We start from the raw sequence: 21113 nt of genomic DNA, 5'->3' as shown, positions 1-21113 counted from the left end.
CATAACAGTGACTTTAATCGAACCTGTAAGTTATGTGTGTTACAAATACATACGAGTTATATCAGTTGCATTATTTTAAACGACGCTATTTCCAAGTAAGATGCCGTTTTACCTTCTCTGTTGTCCAGCTGAAGACTTCAGGAATTTCCCGCGTACGATTCGTTCAAAACTTCCGGTCGAGAAGCCTGCAGCGATTGGACGAAAAATGCGGAAGACGGTAGGCGCGATTATGCTGCATTCACGTGCTCCTCGGATGGTCCCATTTCCCGAGTTGGAAAGTCTCCGATTTCGGTGTGTTCATGAGTCGTAATGTGGCAACAACACGGACGCTAAAATGTTGCTTTGCCTGATTTGTTGTCAGGGTTAATGCTAATAAATAACCTTTCTAACTAATCTAGGTCACTGTACGTGGACAACTAGTGGTTACAACCTGATACCATATTACGAATTAAATGTGAGCAAAAAAAAAAAAAAAATGCAAAATGTGAATTGGTAAAATGTTTGTTACCATTAACTAAACTTTTACTTTTGTCCACCACGTTTCTGCTGCAGGAGCGGATTTAGTGATCTGGGGGCCCCACGCAAACGCCGTCTTGCTTTATTTTCACCCTTTCCATAACTGGGAAGAGAGGAATTATTAGCACAATGTACTTAAATTATAATACTGGCTAGTTTAATGAATAATAATGCATCATTATATTTTGTGAGTAAAATCTGAATCTGCAACGTAACCAATAACATCTGTCAGGCAAATATAGTAGTACAATGTTTTCCTCTGAAGTAGAAGTATACAGTAAGGCTACTGCCTGGGGCACCCAACTAAAAGGGCCCCAACAAGTATAGCTTTAATATGATGCTTAGACATGAAAAATATTGAAATATGTTACTATACTAAGTCGTTGTACACCAAAATAACTTACAAAAGGCCCCCAAATGACATAAAAATATAACGGGAAAGTTAGCCCCTGTTATATTGTTACAGGTATACAAATACTGGCAATTATAAATTCCCATAATGACACTACTCAGCATATGCAGGGTACATTAATATGGTTCATATTTATTTAACTGTATGAATGGAGAACCCCCCCCATCCCCCCAAGTATAAAACGTATTTTGTTGTATTCTTTTCTGTCCTAAAATCACATCTTGCAGGACAGCAGAAGTCAGGTAAGATATTTACAAAGAGCCACACAGATTATCTATATATAAGAAAATAAGAAAGTGGTTAAATCTTTACAGTTTTCTACCCATTGTTATTGCACCTCTTTGCTGTTTTGCTGAAATGTGTGAATAAGTGCATATTTTTGAGTACCTTATAGTCTATGACTTTCTTTCTGTCTGATCACATGAATATCATATACTCATCATTGGCCAGACCACTCTTATAAATCAGGAGACCTAGTTAAATAATGATTAAATAGTTGAAAACTACCCCAACTATTGCACTTTCGAGGAAATTGAAGAAACACTTCAAAAAAAACAATGTAAAACTGTCAAAAAGAACACTTTCATATGTAACACAATTAAAATAAATTACATAAAATTAATGTATTAACAAATCATTCAGTTATCAGTTAAATGTAATGAAAATGTATTGTTCTGCATGTAGCTCTGCTCAGCATTTCATTGTGCATATTTTAAGCTGATTGTGGAACGGAGGTGAGACTATTTAGCTGCTTACATTTTCTCCTCATCACAGTTTCGTACCAGGACTTAAGATAGAAATATCTATCTTAATATCATATCTCAAACTGTGTTTTAGCAGCATGTCTAACTCTGATACTGATGTAAGTAGATATTGCTCAAGCAAGCACAATCAGTAACTAAGGACCAAATCCACAAAAGGATTGCGCGGCTTTTGCGGCTGCTAAACCTGTGCAAATGTGAAAATTTGTCGTGTAATTCACAAAGCACCCGGAAAGAGGGAAACGCACTGCAAACTGCGCTGCCAAGGACATTGCGTCATGGTGCGCCTGTGTTATTTGCATGTATGTAAATTAAGTAATATTCATACATTCAGCGCAACATTCGCCCCTTTCTATGCAAATAAGTGTAGTTGCAAAAACAGTCTAATTCACAAAGACCAGCACTCAAGTGGTCAAGTGGGTATTGGGTGGTAGGCTTAAAAAAAGTTATGACAGTTCTGGTGGAGCTCAGGATTCATCCATAAGGGCGGTTTTATTACAAACAATTCCACTGTATAAACCTGGAATCAGCTGACCGCCAGATCCTGACTGATCCAGTGTTAATAGAGTTACCGCTGCTGTGCCGTGTGCGTAACTGCGCACAGCCTCTTTCTCAGTTTGGAGATGCACTTATCATTTCAGCTGCTGTGTGATGCTACAGCCAGCTGTGACACACAGCCAGCTGTGGACAGCAAACAGAATATCAGTACTGTGACACCTGAGCAACATCATTGCAAGATTCAGACATTAATCTAACACGTTTCAGACCTGCCCGAGTCACATTAATAGCTGTAGCCTATTTCTATGGATATTTCAGTAGATTATGTTATAGATGTGAAATACTAAAGAAGTAAAACAAGCAAAATTTATGAAAGTTGGTTTGTGATTGTGGAAGCTCTGTGTGTGCGCACTTCTGCTAATTAAAGACAGAATTTGAGGCTTTTGTGCTTTCTGCAGTTTTCATTATGGACCAATCTGTGTGCCGACATATGGAGGGAAGCCTGAAACACTGGAAACTGCTCTGCTCACTCAATAAGATGCAAAACAGGGGCAAATTGCACTCAGCTGAAAAACTTTATGGGCGTGTTTGCGCCGTCATATCATCAGCGCAAAAGCTTTTGCGAATCGGAACTTAGAACGAGGCAGATTGCAGGTGCAAATGTTGCACAATTCATGGTGCTATTAGCGGGTGCAATGCATTCTTTGTGGATTTGGCCTTAAGTGTGAGTTTCATAATAGCTCCTTCAATTAAGTTTCAGAAAAATACTGTAAGAGTTGTTCCCTGCCCTGTCTTATAGCATATAATATAATGTTTGTCCTGTCAGAATGTTCACAAAGACACCTAGCATAACAGCAGTACTCAAAGTGTAGCAGAGCATTTCATCACAGAACATTAACAGGCTGGAAATATAAAAATATATTTGAATTACATTCGGATTATGAGAAGAAACAGAATATAGTACAAAATAATTTTCAACATAAACCAGATTCCATTCATTTCTCGCTCCATCCCTCTCCAGTCTCTATATCGGAGAGAACTTGTTCTAGGATCTCATCAAGTACGTTACATTCATAATTCACTTGGGCCAGGTCCAGAGCCGGCACATAGCGGACAAGCAGCCGTCCGATGTTCTGACGTAGCTCAATCAAACTGAGAGAAAAGGAAAAAAAAAAGAAATTCAAATTTACATCACTGTTCTGCTGGGTTGTTAAGTTCATAAATGGCTGTCACATAAGTGATAATTTAAACATAAAAATAAAAGGGGAGTGATTTTCCAACAATCCAACCTTCTGGATGTGTCTGAACTTGAAGCTGCGCCAGAGTCTGCTGTCCCTTCTGCCTCTCCTGGATCTGACTGTACAGAGGAGTCACTGGTTCTGAGTGGAGCTGTGCTTCCTTTCTGTGCGTTTTCCCTCTGCTGCTGGAGCTCTTCACACTGCAATGCCAGCCTCGCCTTTTCCTCCTCCAGACTGTCCAACTGGTGGCGAAGCAGAAAGCGAACCCCAGGAGGAAAGAAAATGAAGATGGGAGGTGTAAGAAGGTCAATATCAATGAGGTAAAGAAAAATCTACATGGATTACCAAATGTTTATATACAGTAAATTATATACAAGATAATGATAACATTAAAAAGTTAATAAGTCAAGGTCAAGAATTTAGATTAAGAATTTATTTCCACGCTCAAGACATGGAAGCAGTTTTTTGAGCTTATAAGTAGCATTTCCTGCTTACAACTAATGCTTTATCTGATAAGGGAAATACAATGTAAATACATTAAAGGATAAGTCTGGTTGTGTTCTATATTTTTCTTATTGTCGACAAATTCCATGAAAAGACTAAAACCAATAATAAATTGATCCAACTAACCTAGCCTGATGTCACTTATTGCTCTGTGCCACAGACCTCCATTGTTGTCAAATTAAAAAACTCATTAGTGAGCCACATTGCTGCACTGGATGACATGTTTATTACAATGAACATGGGCACTGTGTGTTTTTCGAGGCAACATGCCACATACAACATCCTACTGCTGTAAATACTCACTACAGAACCAAATCTGTGGCTGAAAATAGTCTCCTATAAATGCATTTTTTACTGCTGTAAAGGCTATGAGCTGTTTCAGGAAATTATTTTGCTTTTTTTTAAATGAAAGATTGTTGTGAGCTGTTTTTAAAAATGTCTGTCTTCAGTTGAAACAAATGTGCCACAGACAGGCTGGGGAAGTTAGAAGGCATTTAGAAACTGATTAATATTATTAGCTTAGGTCTTTTTATGGGGTTTGTTGACGATATGAAAAATACAGAATGTTGCAAGTCTTATCCTTTAAGCACAAAACACAGCTGGACCACTGACCTGTGACTGCAGTTCATCCCTTTCCTTGTTTCTTTGATCCAGTTCCCGTACCAGATGGTCAACTTGCAGTGCAATCTCATCAATGTCCTTTTCTTCACATTGGGAAGTACTGGGCTTGGCCTCAGTAGTTGCCAGGAAAACCTCTTTGTCCTTAATCAATTCATTGATTTTCTGTTTGGCCTTCTCAAACAGACTTTTGTAGTCCTTCCCATCCCCTGTTTCCTCTGTTTGGTTGGACTGGTGAGAACACTCCTTCTTCACATTGATCTGAGACAGCTCCTGCAGTCTGCTCTGCGTGTCTTTCAGCTGGCAGGTAAGTTGACGGACCTGCTCTTTGAAAGAGTCTCTCTCCTGAGCTGTAGCCTGCATGAGCTCCAGGAGCTGATCTTGCTGTTCCTGAACCTCGGTCATATTGGGGAAGTGTGGTGGAGAAGGCTGATTGTCAGTGGCATCTGCACAGGAAGAACCAGCATCTTTGTCACGATCCCAATGTTTCACTCCATTCTGTAAGGTCTGCTTTCCTTTGTTCTCACTGTGAGTGTCGTCGTTACTCTCTTGCTTAATTAATCTTTGTTCAGCGCTGTAAACATTGATATCTGAACTCAGTTGTTCGCCACGCTCATTAGATGTACCCTGCCCTGATCTCTCCCCTCCTTCAGTTTGACTCTCCACCTTTATTTTGGGGGCTTCTGTCTGGGTGGTGATGCTGGCCATCTCAGGAGGCGGTGCTGGGGAGGGACCAGTTCCCGCAGCTGCCGACTCTGATGAGCCCGTTCCGGCAGCGTTTGTCTCAGGGGCGTCATCCACAGCGGCGTCATCGTTACACTCCATCAGCATGCCCACATTAGAATCACTTTGCTCACGCTTGATCTCCACTCTAGACACATCAGAACCTGGCTTTTTTGGCTTGGGGGTACTGGCAGTCTCCAAGATGAATATGTCGTCATCAGTATCATCAGTATCATCGTTCTCATTGATGACTGACGGGGAGCTCGGTGGTCTCACGTCTACTGATGAGGATGCATCTGAGGTGCCTCTATGGAAGCCATTTACTCTCGGTCTTTTGGGCGTTCCTTGTGGAGTATTGGGCTGCAATCTTTTTCCCCTGCATTGCGCACAAAGCACAGTTAATATGCTTTTTACATGAGCTGCAATGGATATAGTTAGGCTCACAAATAGCACGAAATCTTACCTCAGGGGGGCTGATGACAGAGAGCATACACTAGTAATAATTGGAAGACCATTGTTACTGGAGGGGCTGCAGGCTGGAGAGAAAGATGGCAATTTTTTATCTCTCAAACTTTCCATCTCTCCCCCCACACACAAAAACACATACACATATCACACTCGCACCAATTTTACTTACCAGCTTGGGAAATGGTAGAGGACCCCTGTGGAGAGGATGCAGCCCTTGCAGTACCCCCTTGCGGTGACTCAGTGTTAAACCTGCTCCTTGGGGTAGTGGGAGTGGAGGGTGGACGGACAGTCTGTCGACAAGAACAACAAATATAAAATGCTGACATGTATTTTTTATTTGTAATTATTATTATCTCTAAACTATATCCATATTATTTTATGTACTTATTAAAACTATGAAAATGAAACAACGTGATCACTCCCAACCCTCTGTAGTGTGAAAAAACATACTGTTTCATGCAGCTGCTGTTTCAGCTGTGCCTTTTGCTGTCTAAGAGGCGTGTTTTGCTTGGCAAGATTAGCCAAATGTTGCTCTTCCCGACGCCTTCGTTCTTCCTCTGTCTAGAAGATGATGTGTTCACATTTATGGAAATAGAAATGAATACTATCAGACCACACAATACTTTGTACTGTTTGTGTCAATTATTACATATTCTACCAGCATATGCACAAGTACCAAAAACAGCAGAGAAGACGAGGATATCAAGCGAACGTAAACAAAGCACAATTCAAAAAAAGCTTTACACATTTTTATGGGATTTACAGCAGTCGACTCTTTACCCTTTGTCTTTTTGTCTCTTGTTTCTTCTTGTCCTCTTTCTCTCTGCAACAAATAAATCACAAAGTTAAGATTGTTTTTTATTTTAGCATATTAATACATCAATTAAACAACTCTATATATTTCAGGGGGTGGGTGACTCTTCAACGACCTTGGATTTTTTCCCAAGCATAGGTAGATATGTCTATTTAGACATACAGCGCTGACTGTGTTTACCCTTTCTTTAAACAGCAACACCACACCGACCTTATTACCATGTGATGCATACATAAAACAAGACATGCTTGATCACATTTATGACACATTTTTACCCCACTTTTGAGACAAAGCAGACCTACAAAACCCAAGAGCCTCAGGTCTCAACTCGTCTTGGTTTGTGGACAGTGACACAAGAGAAATAAAAAATACAGTAACCAGATATAAAGAGGCAGTTTTAATTATTATTATTATCCTTTCTATACATTTAGTCGATACTGATATTACACTGATAATAAAAAGACAGAGTTAAATTTAATGCAACACCAGTTTTAAACTTCACTGAAAGAAAGCAATTCTTTAAATATTCAGATGCTGTTACAATATTGTGCTAAAGTTACGGCTACGTTTTTAATGAAAACATGACTCACTGTTGTTTGTAGGTCTTGCGGTACGAAGGTTGGTCATCATCAGAGTCCTCAGGCTCCTCTTCTACCTGGCAGCTCCTGGTTAGGCAAATTTTTAAAAAAACAATTGTATAAGTCTGTGGAGTTTAAGACTATTTTGGCCAAATGCCTTTATATTAAAACTGTGTCTGTTTTTGTTGCTTTTTGATGAACATGAGAGAGAATCTTGAGAAAAGATCAGCAGTACTGTGAAGCAGTCAGAGGAATTCACTGTTTAGTCACTCTGGTGAGAATGAGGGCAGAAAACTGTGATGCAGCCTTAAAGACAAGGAAAACTTGTAGCATCAAGTTTCAAAAATAAATAAATGTAGCATCAGTTTCAAAAATACATAGATGTGAATTTAAATTTTGTTTTCACATATTTAGAACACGTCATAAATACATACAGCATTTTAATATTTTCAAGCCTAAACTGTTTCATCCTAAACAGACATTGAAATTATTAAACGTCACATATTATGCAAAATGCACTTTTTCATGTCTTTTCAACATAAATATGTGTCACTGGCGTGTCCCCAAAACTATGAGAAAAGACCATCCTCTCTTTTTCTCCTGCTCTATCTTTTAGTAAATGTGTGTGTAAAAACACTGTTTTAAATTTGGCTCTCGTTGAGATGTCATAAAGGGATCTGTTGAACATAGACCTCCTCCCAGCAGGTTGACGATCCCTGCCCATTGAAACCTACTGAATCAACTTTTCAACAGAATAAAAAGGTCTATTGTTGGCTGCAAGAACCAACACAACAGTCTCTCTCACATGTCCTCCCATCATCTGAGGAAGTGAAGATCCTTTAGATTCACTACATTTTTGATGGAAATGTCCCCACGACTGGAAAACTGTTGTATGTGTGTGTGTGTGTGATGGATCGATACCGTCTGTCTGTGACCCAACCTCAAACTTGGGAGTTGTAAGTTTTGCCATGTTTTTTTTGCAGTTTTACTGTTTATTTACCAGGTTAGCCTGTTGAACTTGGTGTTCGCATGTTGCACAGCTAATATGGCTATTGATGTTGGACCAATGTTGTTAATGACAGTCAAGAGAAACTGTGTGAAAGTTAAGCCTCATTAGAAGCCAACTAAATGATGACAGTGGGAGGTTGGATGGTCTTATCTGTTTTTTCATGTTGCTTTTTGTGGAACTTTGAACCGCAGTGCTAGCTCAGCTAGCTTTGTTGTTACATGTTAGCCCGTTCTGCTCCGTGATCCTCGCCGATATGTGTGTGCTGCTGCTGAAACATTATGTAAATGTTATTGATAGACATGCCATGAAGGTAATGATACACGTGTGAAAAAGAAATGCAGGAAATCCTTTGCTTGGCAACGTTGTGTAACTTTGATTAGCATCCAGCCGCTGAGTCAAGTCAAGCCGAGGCTAATACGTCCATTCTGATCCACAGATACACTTAGCGTTACTGTAATACTAGTATTAGTGATGCTACTGCAGCTCTATTGCAGTTCCAGTATAAATATGAATACTGTCAACAGCCCTCGGTCTCTCCTGTTGCAGTCATATAATCTTGCATTGTATCACAGCTGGAAATCCACAACCTGTTCTAGAGTGGGGAGCAGCAGCTCATTTGCATAAACAAAGAAGCCCATTGATAACAGGACAGAAACACAGGGCTATAGAGACATGCTAGAATGCATAATCTCAGTGGTATTTTCAGTAAAAAACTTCAAAGACATGCTTTGAAGTCTGAGGGGACCTCAGACCTATATTAACTTGTTGAAAATTAGTATAATATGTCACCTTTAAATCTTTATTTATTAGTCGATCTACACCTGCAGATCAACTTTTCAACTGCTGAAGATACATTTTATATACAGATAGGTGTTCTTCTAAATTATGCTACATTTATTGTTGATGTTTACCGCTATGCAAAAGTGAAGCCAAAATATCTCCTTTCCGGGAGCTGCCGTCTTGCTTGTGTGATGTAATTTGGAGCCAGAGTCTGCGCAGTAGAGTTGGGCGCCTGACGGAGGTTTGAGAGCGGCTATCACAGCTGTCAATCATGACATCAGACCTCTTTTTTATATTGTCAAATAACTAATTAAAAACAAACCTATCAGAAAAATGAGCACTTGGACAAACATCAGCATGATATAAACTACCTAAAATGACAGAAACCATCTTTGGGAAAAATGTATTTGATGTGTACTTGATTTTTTAGTTTGGCTCATGTCACATCCGCTAACATGGATGGGGGCAGGACTTATGACATGTACTGCAGCCAGCCAACAGGGGGTGATCAAGATGTCTTGGCTTCACTTTTGAGGAGCTGTCATGATGTCCATATTTAGGTCTTATATACAGTCAATAATCACATCAGATTGTGACTTTGCAACAGTTTTTTGATAATGCTCTGGTTACCTGAACTGAGGATCAGGATTCAATTGGCAGAACCATTTATCTGGCAGCTTGTTGGTATCGATCCCATCAGGGAGTTTCCGCCAGCGCAAGCAGTTATCACATTGCACCCAGTTTTGATCTGGGCGCTTCCTGTGGACATGGATAGAGAAAAGTTTCCAGAGAAAGTAAAAAGTCAACATAGTTATACACACACTTGTGTAGATTACATGATGTCAGGCACTACAAAACTAGTGATATACTAACATGGTATCTTCCACTGGTATGGCACTGTTTGGATTCTCTTTGGTCTTTGTGTAGCGCATTTCATTCCAGTACTCTTCCAGTTTGACCCCCAAATTGTTCATAGTTTTCCTGTACCAAGAAATAAAGCAGGTCAGATGTCTGCATTCCTGTTTAATAGTCATGTGTTGACAAATAATCCAGTAATATGATAAACATTATCAATTTTGTGTGTGTGAAAGACAGCTATCTAAACCTTAATCAAACCCATATGATAAAATCTGATTTCAGCACTGATGCTATTACCTGGACTTATCAGACTCAATAAAGCTCTGTTTGTTGTGGGTAGGATCCAGAAAGTTACACTCTATGACCCCGATGACCCCAACGCCTTTGTTGTTGGCCTGTAAGAGGCGAAGAGACATGTGATAAGAGATGAACATCACGTGAGAAGATATGGGAACTAAGTTAAACAAACACAACTCACATAAAACAACACAAACTCACCTTGAGCTGGCAGCCCACGCGTTCGTAGGCTTTGATGAGACGATTTTTGTGATACATCATAATGCCATACTGGTCTTTACTTTTGGTGTTATAACCAAAAGTGATAGGAATGCGTTTGTTCTAAAATAAAATTTCAGGAAAACTCAACAGTTGAGATGTAAAGTTCTGTGCACTTCCAAAATGTTCCAAATTACAACATTTATAAATACTCAACACATATCTGAAAGACAAAAACTGTTAAAAAATAGAAGGCACTGCTCTAAAAAGCCTGTGTTGAAAGGATACCACCAGGAAATTCGGCTTGTAGTGGTCCTTTCTGATGTAGGCCAGACTCTTCGCAATGAGCTGAGTTTTCACCTTTTGACCACGTATGATGATCTGCATCCGAGGCTTCAGGTACAAAATACTGCAATATGCCTGTGTCAATTAAAACACATTTATCAATTATGAAGAATGAAAAGTAAAGTGTATTATATATAGTTATATTTTTAAAAAAATCTCAATATTTTTCTCTTGCACATACAAACACTGATTATATAGAGATAAAAAACAGTGGTTCACGTTCACCAATAAAAGAAACAAGACTACAAGTCCACAGCTAGCGGCTCTGAGAGGCTGTACTTATGAACAGTGGTGCTTAGAGCTAAATGCTCATGCCAGCATACCTACTTAACTTGCATGCATGATGTTCAGCAGGTATAACGTTTACCATGTTCACCATCTTGGATTAGCATGCTAACATCTGCTAATTAGCGCTAAATACAAAGTACAGCTGAGGCTATGAATGACATTAGTTTTGCAGATGATGGCACTGGATCAAAAGTCAGGAGATCAACGTTATTATAATTCATCCCGAGGGGGACATGTATGTCTGTACCAAACATCACAGCAATCCATCTAACAGCTGTTAAGACATTTCACTCAAAAGCACAAATGTAAAACTCATAGTGGTGATAGAGGAAAAGTCAGCAGATCAGCAAAATCATCAGGATTCATCCCCTGGGCACCATGACTGTCTGTGCCAAATTTCATGCATTTTGTACAAAATTTCATGACAATCCATCCAATAGTTGTTGAGATGTCAGTCTGGATTTTGATGCCTGTATAACATTGTAGAAATTGTTACCAATTGAATGTGTATGAATCTTTAATAAGCATTTTTTTGAAGACATTTACATTACTGCTCCTTACCCGCAGTGAGTATACACTCTCAGGGATGTATGAAGTGATGTTCTCTGCATTTTGAGGAGTCCTACTGATTTCCTCATAGACATCAGATGGAATTCTGATATCATAACGGTTTGTCTGAAAATCAAACTCTGTGGATCCAGTGGATGTGCTGGTAAAAACAAAACACAAAACACAAACAATGTGAGCAAATGGGTCTGTATCACAAATATAACTTAGTCATTCTTAACTCACATGAGAATGACCCCATCTGTATCAATCAGCCAATGGCAAGCAACTCAACAGTTATTCATTACTGATAACTATGGTTAACAAGCTTCCTGTTGTTTGTTGGAAGCACTGTTTTAAATCCAGAGCGAGCGAACAGGTGCAATACAAAACGTTCCTTACATTTATGATATAAACTGTGTGCTCTTTATTACTTCCTACTGTACTTTTGTTCACGTCAGATTCCTGTTGGAAAGATGACTAGATTTGTCCTCAAAGTTGACCTTCTCTGTTTGCGACAAGTTCACAATGCAGGTTACCACAATGATCCCCACCACTAAAAACTGAGCCAGCTTCATGAGAATAGAAACCCTGGGATGCTCAAAGTTAGCTAAACTGCTAAACCTACTTCATTGTACATATCTGAGGTTTTGAAAAGAGTCTGAGCACAACACAGTCAGAATGTTCCTGTGGGCCATGGTACTTGGTTTGTAAAATGGAACATACATCTGTTTATGTCTTGACTACATACAGACCTGCGGAGATTCCAGATGATGATTCTTGTGCCAGTTGTCCCCGTGGACCAAGAGGTACTGATGGCATTGATTTCAGTGAGCAGCTCTGCCTCTGTCTTGAAAGGAGAATAACGCAGGATGTCCTGCAGACTGGCTTTGTGCTCCTCTCTTACATTGAGTAAAACTCAAGTCAAGGGTTACTTGGAATATTAAATTAGGACAAATGGTAAAATGACTGTCTAATGTAAAGTAGAGTATCTTTTCTAACTTTCAAAAAACGAATAACTACACCCAAACCATTTTCACATGAAGATACAAAAATACGAACTTATCAAATCAGGGTTTTGTCAAGCTCCAAACTTCAATAGGTTACATCCAAATTGTTTGAGCATACTTAAGATTTCTCTACAACATGAGATGTGTATTAATGCAGTAGATAAAGGATATACTTTTTAGCTCCCGTCTGCTCAAAGAGGACAATGGGTACAACTATTTGCTTAGCCTCGATCTCTTCCAGGTAGGTCTGAGAGAGCATCCCAACACATGAGGCGTTCTTCGACTTGGAAAAGACAATGGCGTCTCTGCCAAGTCGCATGGATCCAGACTTGAAACCATTGCCATACATTCCAATCGGCTCTATGCCATTTACAGCAGTCTTGTCACTGTACCCAAAGCTTGAGGGGGGAAAAATGCATACATTCTTAGTGAGTATATGAATCACATCATTGAATCGTACATTGTACATATATACATACATATAAACTCTGCAACAAATAAAATATTCTTGGCAAGTATCAGAAAATTCTAAATGCAGAATGTAAAGAAACAAACAAACAGAACAGCAGAGTCTGTACCTGAGCATTTTATGCATTGTTTCATGGTCCAGTCCGTTTCCATTATCCATGAAGCTGAGGCATTCCTCTTTATTGATCATAGTCTTATCAATCCAGAACTGTTTGGCACTTACATCTGGATCGTAGGCATTGTCTGCCAAAAGAAACAATTTTAAGAGAAACTAAAGATTACCTGGAAACAGGGTGCAAAATTATTTTTTTTGTCCACCAGCCAAATGGCTAGTGAATGTTCAAGTTTTACCAGACGCTCAATAGATCACCATTGTTTTTTTTGGCTGGTGAGTGAAGCAAATCTACCAGCCACTTGCATATTTTACCAGCATTTGGCTGGTGGCTGGTGCTAATTCTGTGCCCTGCCTGGAAATCCTGTATTTGTTGACCTCCAGTGTGTGAAGTTCACATGTTGCAGTGTAGTGAAGGCCAGATTTACTGAGGCTTTTGTGTCAGTGTTTCAGGCACATTCTAACTCGGACACCTGCAGTTAACAAACAGGCACACCAGACTGTAATTGCAGTTTTATGTACTTTTTGCAAAATGTACTTCTCCTTATTGCACTTAATGGAAAACCTTGCAAATAACAGGTGGACATATGTTCACAGAGGTTGATTTTTTATTTTGACTGGATTGACAAAGCCTACACAACAATTTGCGTGTAACTTGCATGCATGCAAAAATAGTACGGATGGATTTACATTAGCCACAAGGAAGTGATGGTGGGTATGAGACACATGAACTAAACATTTTGTTCAAGAGAAATCTCAATGACATTAGATAACAAGTGATTGCACCACAAAAATATCCAGAGAGCAACATTAGTTATCAGCAAACCCAATTGTAGATACTATAGTCTATCCAAAAATGGATCAGAAAAAGTAGATTATAAATGTACTCAGTATACCTGATAATTAAAATCCTTAGTTGAGTACAAAGTGAACAAACATGATACAAGATCACATAATAGTTTAGCTTTAAAACTTCCTCATACCAACTCTGCACTCTGGCAAGGACTGGTCTCTGGTACTATTCAACTTAATAGGTGCCAAACAAAATTAAAGACAAATTTCAAAATTCTGATTACAGATATTGTTAATGTGTGTCTGTGTGTGATGGCTGCTCTGTGTGACTGAGTTTATCTTGTGTTGTATATATATGTAATTTGTTCTCAGGTCTTCCTTGTAAAAGAGATCTTGATCTCAATGAGATCCTAAATAATGAAGCTTAACTATCTTTGATTATTTTGTTACAGTAAACAGGTGGTGTGGAAATGAGGTTTGTATTGTGGTAAACTTGAATTTTACGTTTAAATAACTGTAGAATCACTGAAGACTACCATCTCCACCTTCCACACTCTACAATCTGAGCTGCTGGATCTGCTGCTCTTCCATTCTCTTTGTCATATGTACACTTTGACATCACAGTTGTCAAAGTGCCAAACCCAAAACAGATCAGTGAATATTTTGCATTCCTCTTTATACATCACTAAATACCGAGTATCCAAAACGTAACAATACTTAAAACACAACATGTGCTCCCTCATAACCTTAACCCTGAACTCCCTATTAAAAAAGCTTTCACATACCAGTGAGAGAATTGATTTAGGCATAAAAGGATAAAGCAGTGTAAACAAATTAACAGTGTTTAGGGCAGCATTTTGATTCAGCTCAGATTAGATTTAAATTATAACCTGAAATATGCAGATTTGAAAAAATGTAGCCTACTTACAGGACAATTTAGTTCAGTATGGCTGAATTTCCCCATAAATACATTAATAAATCCATCCTAGCATTTTTGGAATATTTATTAAGTGGTGACCTAATTTGTAGTTACAACACCATTTCATCAAAAGCCACCATAAATGTAGGTATTTGAATGAGGCTCTTCTGATGTTCTGAGTCAGAGTCTGTAATTAGGTAAACCTGAGGTGTGGTTATATACATTTGAGCTCTTGAACGTTGGAAAACTCTACAAGGATAATTCTTGCAAGTTAATTTTGTGCTTCTTAGTTTGCTGACATGAATGGTGCTGTGGATTCCTGAAAAACAGAAACTTAGAGGTAGAACAGAAACTAAAATAGAAGCTCTGTCTCACTTGAAAGTACAACCATGTGATGATGACTCACCTATGAGCTCAGCGATAGCACTGAAGGGCCAGGTGTGGCTGGTAGAGTTGGTATGAAGATACTTGGGACAAAGCTGCAAATGGAGCAAATAAAAAGTTAAACAGTGGTGTCATTTGTTTTTCAAAGTGGCCTTAATTTTATATATCAGTCTTTTCCAATTCAATCAATGTATTCTTAATCAAGTGGCTTTATCATATTATATTGTGTTGTATGAACATATCTGCAAAATACTTTGGCTGTGAACATGTTTTTTTAACCTTTATTTATTCAGGGGAGTTATTTTGAGAGCAATGCTCTCTTTTTCAGGAATGCCCTGATCACATTCACACAGTTACACATTCACACCTGGAAGCTGCCCAGTACAACCACATGGTCTGATCTGCCAGCCACTAAGCAGCTCCACTGGAGTAGTTGGGGTTAAGGGCCTTGCTCAAGGGCACCTCAGTGGTGGTGATGAGGGAGGGGCAAGCGCCGCTTCTTCACTTTCCCCACCCAGATTTATCCTGCCAGTCCGGGGATTGAACTGGTAACCCTCCGCTCCCAAGCTCACTTCTCTAACCTTTAGGCCACCGCTGCCACTGCCGCGTTGCAGATATGTTCAAGGTGAATGTTTTGTGAGATTTGCTGATATAAATATTATCCCTTACACAGGCTGATTTAGCATTACATTGGTGAATAAAAAATGCAACTCATTTAATATTTTGTGACAAAAGGTTGAATCAGCACTTGGAGAGGGGTGGGGGACATGGTTTCCTGTATGTGGCAACAATGCAAGTCTGGGCTACAGCAGTCAAGTGATTTACAAACAATTTTGTGAGCGACTGTTTTGGAAACAGGTTTTACACAAATTATTGAGCGCCTTTCTGTGGAAAGGAGTGCTTGTGGCTCAGGAGGTAGAACGGTTTGTCCACTAATCGGAAGATCGGCGGTTCGATCCCCGGCTGTTCCAGTCCAAATGTCAAAGTGTCCTTGGACAAGATACTGAATTGCAAATTGCTCCCGATGGCTGTGCCAGCAGTGTGTGAATGAGTGTTAGATTAGATCCTGATGAGGTTGGCACCTTGCATGGCAGCCTCTGCCATCAGTGGGTGAATGGGTGAATGTTGACATGTATTGTAAAGCGCTTTGAGCGGTCGGAAGACTAGAAATGTGCTATATAAATGCAGTCCATTTACCATGTCTTTTACTAGTTGCTACCTGTTTGACTGATGGTGCCTGATGATCTTCATCTGAATGGTACAAAAAAGTCAGTGCGACTCCACAGACGTGCTTCAAAATCTTGAGAATGTCGTCATTTTGCTCTTAGACTTAACGATAAATGTTCAAAAATGTTACGATTAGGTCTTAGCACCAAAATTAATTAAATGTTGCAAATAAAATACAAATTTTATTATTTCTGGTATTCTGAAACCGAGATTGCAAAAAATAAACAGTTCCTCAAAGTTTATACTGTATATATTTACAATAAGTTTACAGTAATTCATCATTTCCGTTTTCTTATTTATTGTGATTCTTTCACAAACTCACCAAAAGTCTTGTTTTTCATAACCCTGTCAATATAATAATTCATGCACTTTTAATAATTCATGTGGTGAAAGTGTACATTAGGAAGAGGGTAATTTCAACTTTTTAATGATATTTGGATATATTACAAATATTACAAACATATTAGAAATTACAGTGTTTCACCTAAACATGAGTTAACCTCTGTGTCATTGCCTGGGAAACTCTTGGTAGAGTAGCTCCTTTTAAGGAATAGGGCAGTGTGTAATATGTGTGCTTAGCGGGTGAGTGAGTGCTATCAATGATATTACCAGTAATTATATTACCCAGTTAGTCATTCATTAACGTCTTTGTGAGTCTGTCTGTAGCGAGTCTGTCACAGTGAGGATAACATTTGAGACAGTATAAGCAGTAGGCAATTTGAGGGGAGATGCCATCCCCCTTGTTAGCAAAATGACAAAAATGCATCCTCCTTGTTAACCTGTCATCCCCACTCTCCACCCTCTAGTAGCAGAGAGAGTGCAGGGGTAGAGGGGTTGTTTAGGTGAATATGTTAGTCTAGTCTACCTGACTCACTGATCCTTTATCTGACCATGGCCCCAACCATGGCTCTGAAATATCAGTAGCCTAATTGTGCTGTGTATTGATAAATCCATGGCTCTGTCCGTGGTGCTGAAGTAGTAAACGGATTTATAATTGTACCTTTTTCTCTCAGTACCACTAGGGGTGTAACGGTACCTGTATTCATCCTTTATCAATACACAGCACAATTAGTGCAAGCAGTCGTACGAAGAATATGCTTCGTGACCCAAACAATTACTGTTAAAATAGTTTAATAATCCACTTCTCCGACGTGTGGAGCAATAACTCTACAGCGCGAGTTCCACCCAGAACATTTTGGCCGTACACCGCTTAGCTGTAGCAAAGATACTCAAGGATGTATGCTAGCCAGCTTAGTCAAGGTAGTCTGGTTACCCTGCCTTCAGAATGACAAATGAGAGACCCATAACACTGAACGAGTGCAACACTATTATTAAAATATTCTCCATTATCTCCATAGTGAAACGATACTGCATCTCCCTGTAGAGGAAGCCGACGAGGAGAGGCCAAGTGAAGCCATTCAGAACAACGATAAACATAGGCTATTTGATTTATGATGTGGTCAGACAACATGTCATAAAAACCAGCTCTGACAGAGAAAAACGTAGTTAAAAAGTAAGAACGTAATGGTTTGGTCCTTCTGACTGATATTATATATGACATCATTAGATTATTAATACTGAAGCATCAGTGCGTAAGCAGCATGTTACTGTTGTAGCTGTTGGAGGTGGAGCTAGTTTGAATTATTTTATATAGCCTACAGTTAGAAAATAAATCATCATAAACCAGCTATCAGCAGGTGTCCTGACTCCTTGCAAGAAACACCCCTAAGTACAGCCCTTCTGTCAGTCATGTCTTGGATCTATAATATGCTCTTAACTATATACTATAAATACTCAATTCTATACTATAATGTAGCTTATATACTCTATAGTGTAGTATCACCTTCATGATCAAAGTGACTAGTAGCAACGTGTAGTCGCAGAAGAGTGAGAGGATCATAGAGACACACTGCTACCTGTAGTATTCCTGTAATATTTCTATGATCATACAGTAGCGTCTGTGCTGCTGAAAATACACCCCAAGCCCAAGCCACTTCTGAAACAAAATATTTTAGGGGAAACATAACTACAGGTGTAGTTTTTTTTCTTCAGATGTATGGTGTAAATGGGAGTGGAGCAGGTAATGTGACAGAGGAAATTAACCTGCACTGACCACACAATGCTCAGTTGCTACAGTTACATAATTCAAGGTAAAGTTTATAGCATCAAAACTATGGTGTGTTTTGAAAAATAAGCATTATTAAAATACTTAATGTCCACATCCAGTAAAAGGACAGGCCTACACAAAATATGTATTTAGCCTAATAGCAGTTCTACTAAATCGAAATTATCATCACCATTATAATATCAAGAATTAGGCTAGGCCTTGACACAGTGTTTGATTTTGGCCAGTGCTGTCAGACCCCCACTTGGGTAAAAGGTCAGCTTTTCAGGTCCCAAGGTCAGACACTCACCCCATTTCTCCAAATCAGCTGTCCTTCTACACACACACACACACACACACACACACACAGATCAGGCAGCAGGGAGGAAGCAGTAGACACAGTGAACCAGGTGAAGTGAAAGATGAAGGTCTACTTGAGTCAACGACAACTACGCTCTTTATTGAAACTTTGCGAGTAAAAGGCCAATAAGAGGAATTTATCAAAACACCTGTTCAATAAGCATAAACACTTAGAAATTTGATATTTTCAACTGCTTTGTCTGTAGCAAATTGTTATGAAATGAAAGCTGTCTGTATGTAGCCTAACAGTTTAGCTCAGTTTGCCACCCGGTCCCCCCCAGCAGCAGCAGAGGGAAGAGGACAGAGGACAGGAAGAAGGACTGGTGCTGACTGATGTCTGTGTTCTTCATTCTTTCTAAATTTCACTCAGTATTTTGATGTCAGAAATATTATTTATTTTATTGACATTTTATATTTGCTTCCGGTGAGATATTATTGAATGTATATAGTGATTTTGCTGTTGTGAACTTTACTGTTGCTGCTTTAGAAACAACATTTAGTTATATTCAAAATGTAAATAAGTTATAATCCTGTTCTGGAGGTATTCTTTTTTTAAAATAATAAATAAAAAAACAAACAATTCTTTAGTAATGAAAAAGAACCAGTAAGAATATGAACCGGACCAATAAGGGTATGGATAAGATAAAGATAAAACCCCCATGATAACAATCCTTACAGCTGGTTAGTGGCTACATCCTGACTATAACTACTATAAGCCTCATTTTACCCATGTTATTTGGTGATTATTATTCTTTATGGCACACAGTGTGATCACTCACAAAAATGTGAAGGATTACTTCAGGCCATAGCGCTTCATTATTTCACTTTAATACACAGTTATAAAAAAGACAATTATAGTATGAAGAGAAGGAAGATAACTGGATAAATGGAATTGTGGGAAATGTCCCAGTTATGGTTAAGGCGTCCAGCAATAATGTCTTTTGGTAAGTGTACATGTAACGTTAGGTGTGTATGTTGGTTGGTGTTGTGGGGTCAGGGGGTGTTCCCATTGGGTCAACCCACTGTTAAAATTGAACAAATCGCCTACTCATTATGCCCTATGCTCACACTGGTAGAGTTTATCCGTTTGTCACTGTTCACAGCAGTTGACAGCGGCAGTATAAAAGCGGAAATTCCCAAAACAAATGAGTAAAACGTACTCACCGTACTCAGTGGAACACCGCGGTCCGTTTGCGCCGCCATTTTTCCATAAATACAGATGGCGGAAGCAGGAAAGGAAATCATGTGGGTCATTTTTTCCCACCCGCATTCTGCGAAGACCCGCCCCTACTCTGCCTCTGATTGGCTCTGACCCTGATTTTTTTTAAAACCCTTATCCAATCATCTCACTCCTTGTACTTAAATACAACCAATCCAATCAACTAAGGTAACGACTGCTAGCCAATCAGAGGCTAATGAGGGCGGGCCTTCACGGAATGCGGGTGGGAAAAAATAAGGTAAGTAAAACGTCCGAGTCAATTTCGCAGGAAAATGAAACCGAAAACTTAAAACTGGCTTGTGTCACACGTAATTCGCGGCTTTTTTGTTCGCTTTCTATTTATTTATTTATTTCTATGAAACAAAAAGGTTTTTAAACAACTAACGTATCTGTCAAAATCCAACTTCCCGTCCTCATCTTCACATGTTGCGTCAATTTTCTTCACATTGTTTGTTCCGTTTACTGCAGGACTTTAACGTTAGTGATAGAAGTATTACTTGTCATTGGTATGGCAAATAATGGAATAATAGCACAGTATTTATACTGTTTTTTTTTATAAGAAAAACGTACTCTGCTAGGATCACTTCTGGTTTCCAGAGTAGTGTTCAGTACAGACAAAAACTAATAAAGCGGTGCAATTAATTATAAATACATGTTTACAGTATTTTCTGTTGAAAATGTCCTATCATCATCACCACTGATGAGAGCTTTCAGCTAATCACAGTATCAGGCCTTGTAATTACACACATGTCCATATATCAATTAGGTTTAACTAAGCAAAGGGACAATACAGTTGTGAGATTAGCAATTTCATATGGTCTCCTTTGATTTAAATTTATTAGGGCCCACAACATTTTGTTGGCTTAACTCCCATGGATTTCTGCTTGCAGTTACCTAAAAAAGGCAAAATTTATATCATAGTTTCAGGTGTAAAAATTGGATGCAATTTGGAGGCTATTTGTATCTGCTTAGAGGCATCTGTTAATGTCAGGATGATGTGTATATTCAGTTTCTGAAAAAAAAGGCATTTGTATAGAGTTTTAAAATTATATCATACCCATAACTTT

The 21113-nt window shown here is 38.9% G+C and overlaps 1 protein-coding gene across 2 annotated transcripts; it reads right to left on the bottom strand.

The window, feature by feature from the left end:
* Positions 1 to 3090: 3090 nt before the first annotated feature.
* Positions 3091 to 20092, bottom strand: morc3a (MORC family CW-type zinc finger 3a). 2 transcript variants are annotated; one of them, XM_067603723.1, is made up of 19 exons: positions 19992 to 20092; positions 15159 to 15231; positions 13040 to 13172; positions 12633 to 12859; positions 12207 to 12363; positions 11467 to 11614; positions 10561 to 10692; positions 10276 to 10395; positions 10075 to 10172; positions 9793 to 9900; positions 9550 to 9678; positions 7143 to 7217; positions 6519 to 6561; positions 6189 to 6299; positions 5908 to 6028; positions 5734 to 5806; positions 4542 to 5646; positions 3477 to 3667; positions 3091 to 3339 (listed from the first exon to the last, which is right to left on the bottom strand). In XM_067603723.1, the coding sequence occupies exons 1-19, from the start codon at positions 20079 to 20081 to the stop codon at positions 3183 to 3185; spliced, it is 3291 nt and encodes a 1096-aa protein (XP_067459824.1). In that variant the 5' UTR covers positions 20082 to 20092; the 3' UTR covers positions 3091 to 3182. The 2 variants fall into 2 exon arrangements, with proteins under 2 accessions (XP_067459824.1, XP_067459825.1); XM_067603724.1 differs by having other exon boundaries at positions 6219 to 6299.
* Between the last annotated feature and the right edge of the window lie 1021 nt (positions 20093 to 21113).

The sequence above is a fragment of the Thunnus thynnus genome, chromosome 11 (genome assembly GCF_963924715.1).
Source record: "Thunnus thynnus chromosome 11, fThuThy2.1, whole genome shotgun sequence".
In the NCBI taxonomy this organism is placed as follows: Eukaryota; Metazoa; Chordata; class Actinopteri; order Scombriformes; family Scombridae; genus Thunnus; species Thunnus thynnus.
Note: the sequence above shows the minus strand (reverse complement) of the source record. Positions and strands in the feature narration are given on the sequence as shown.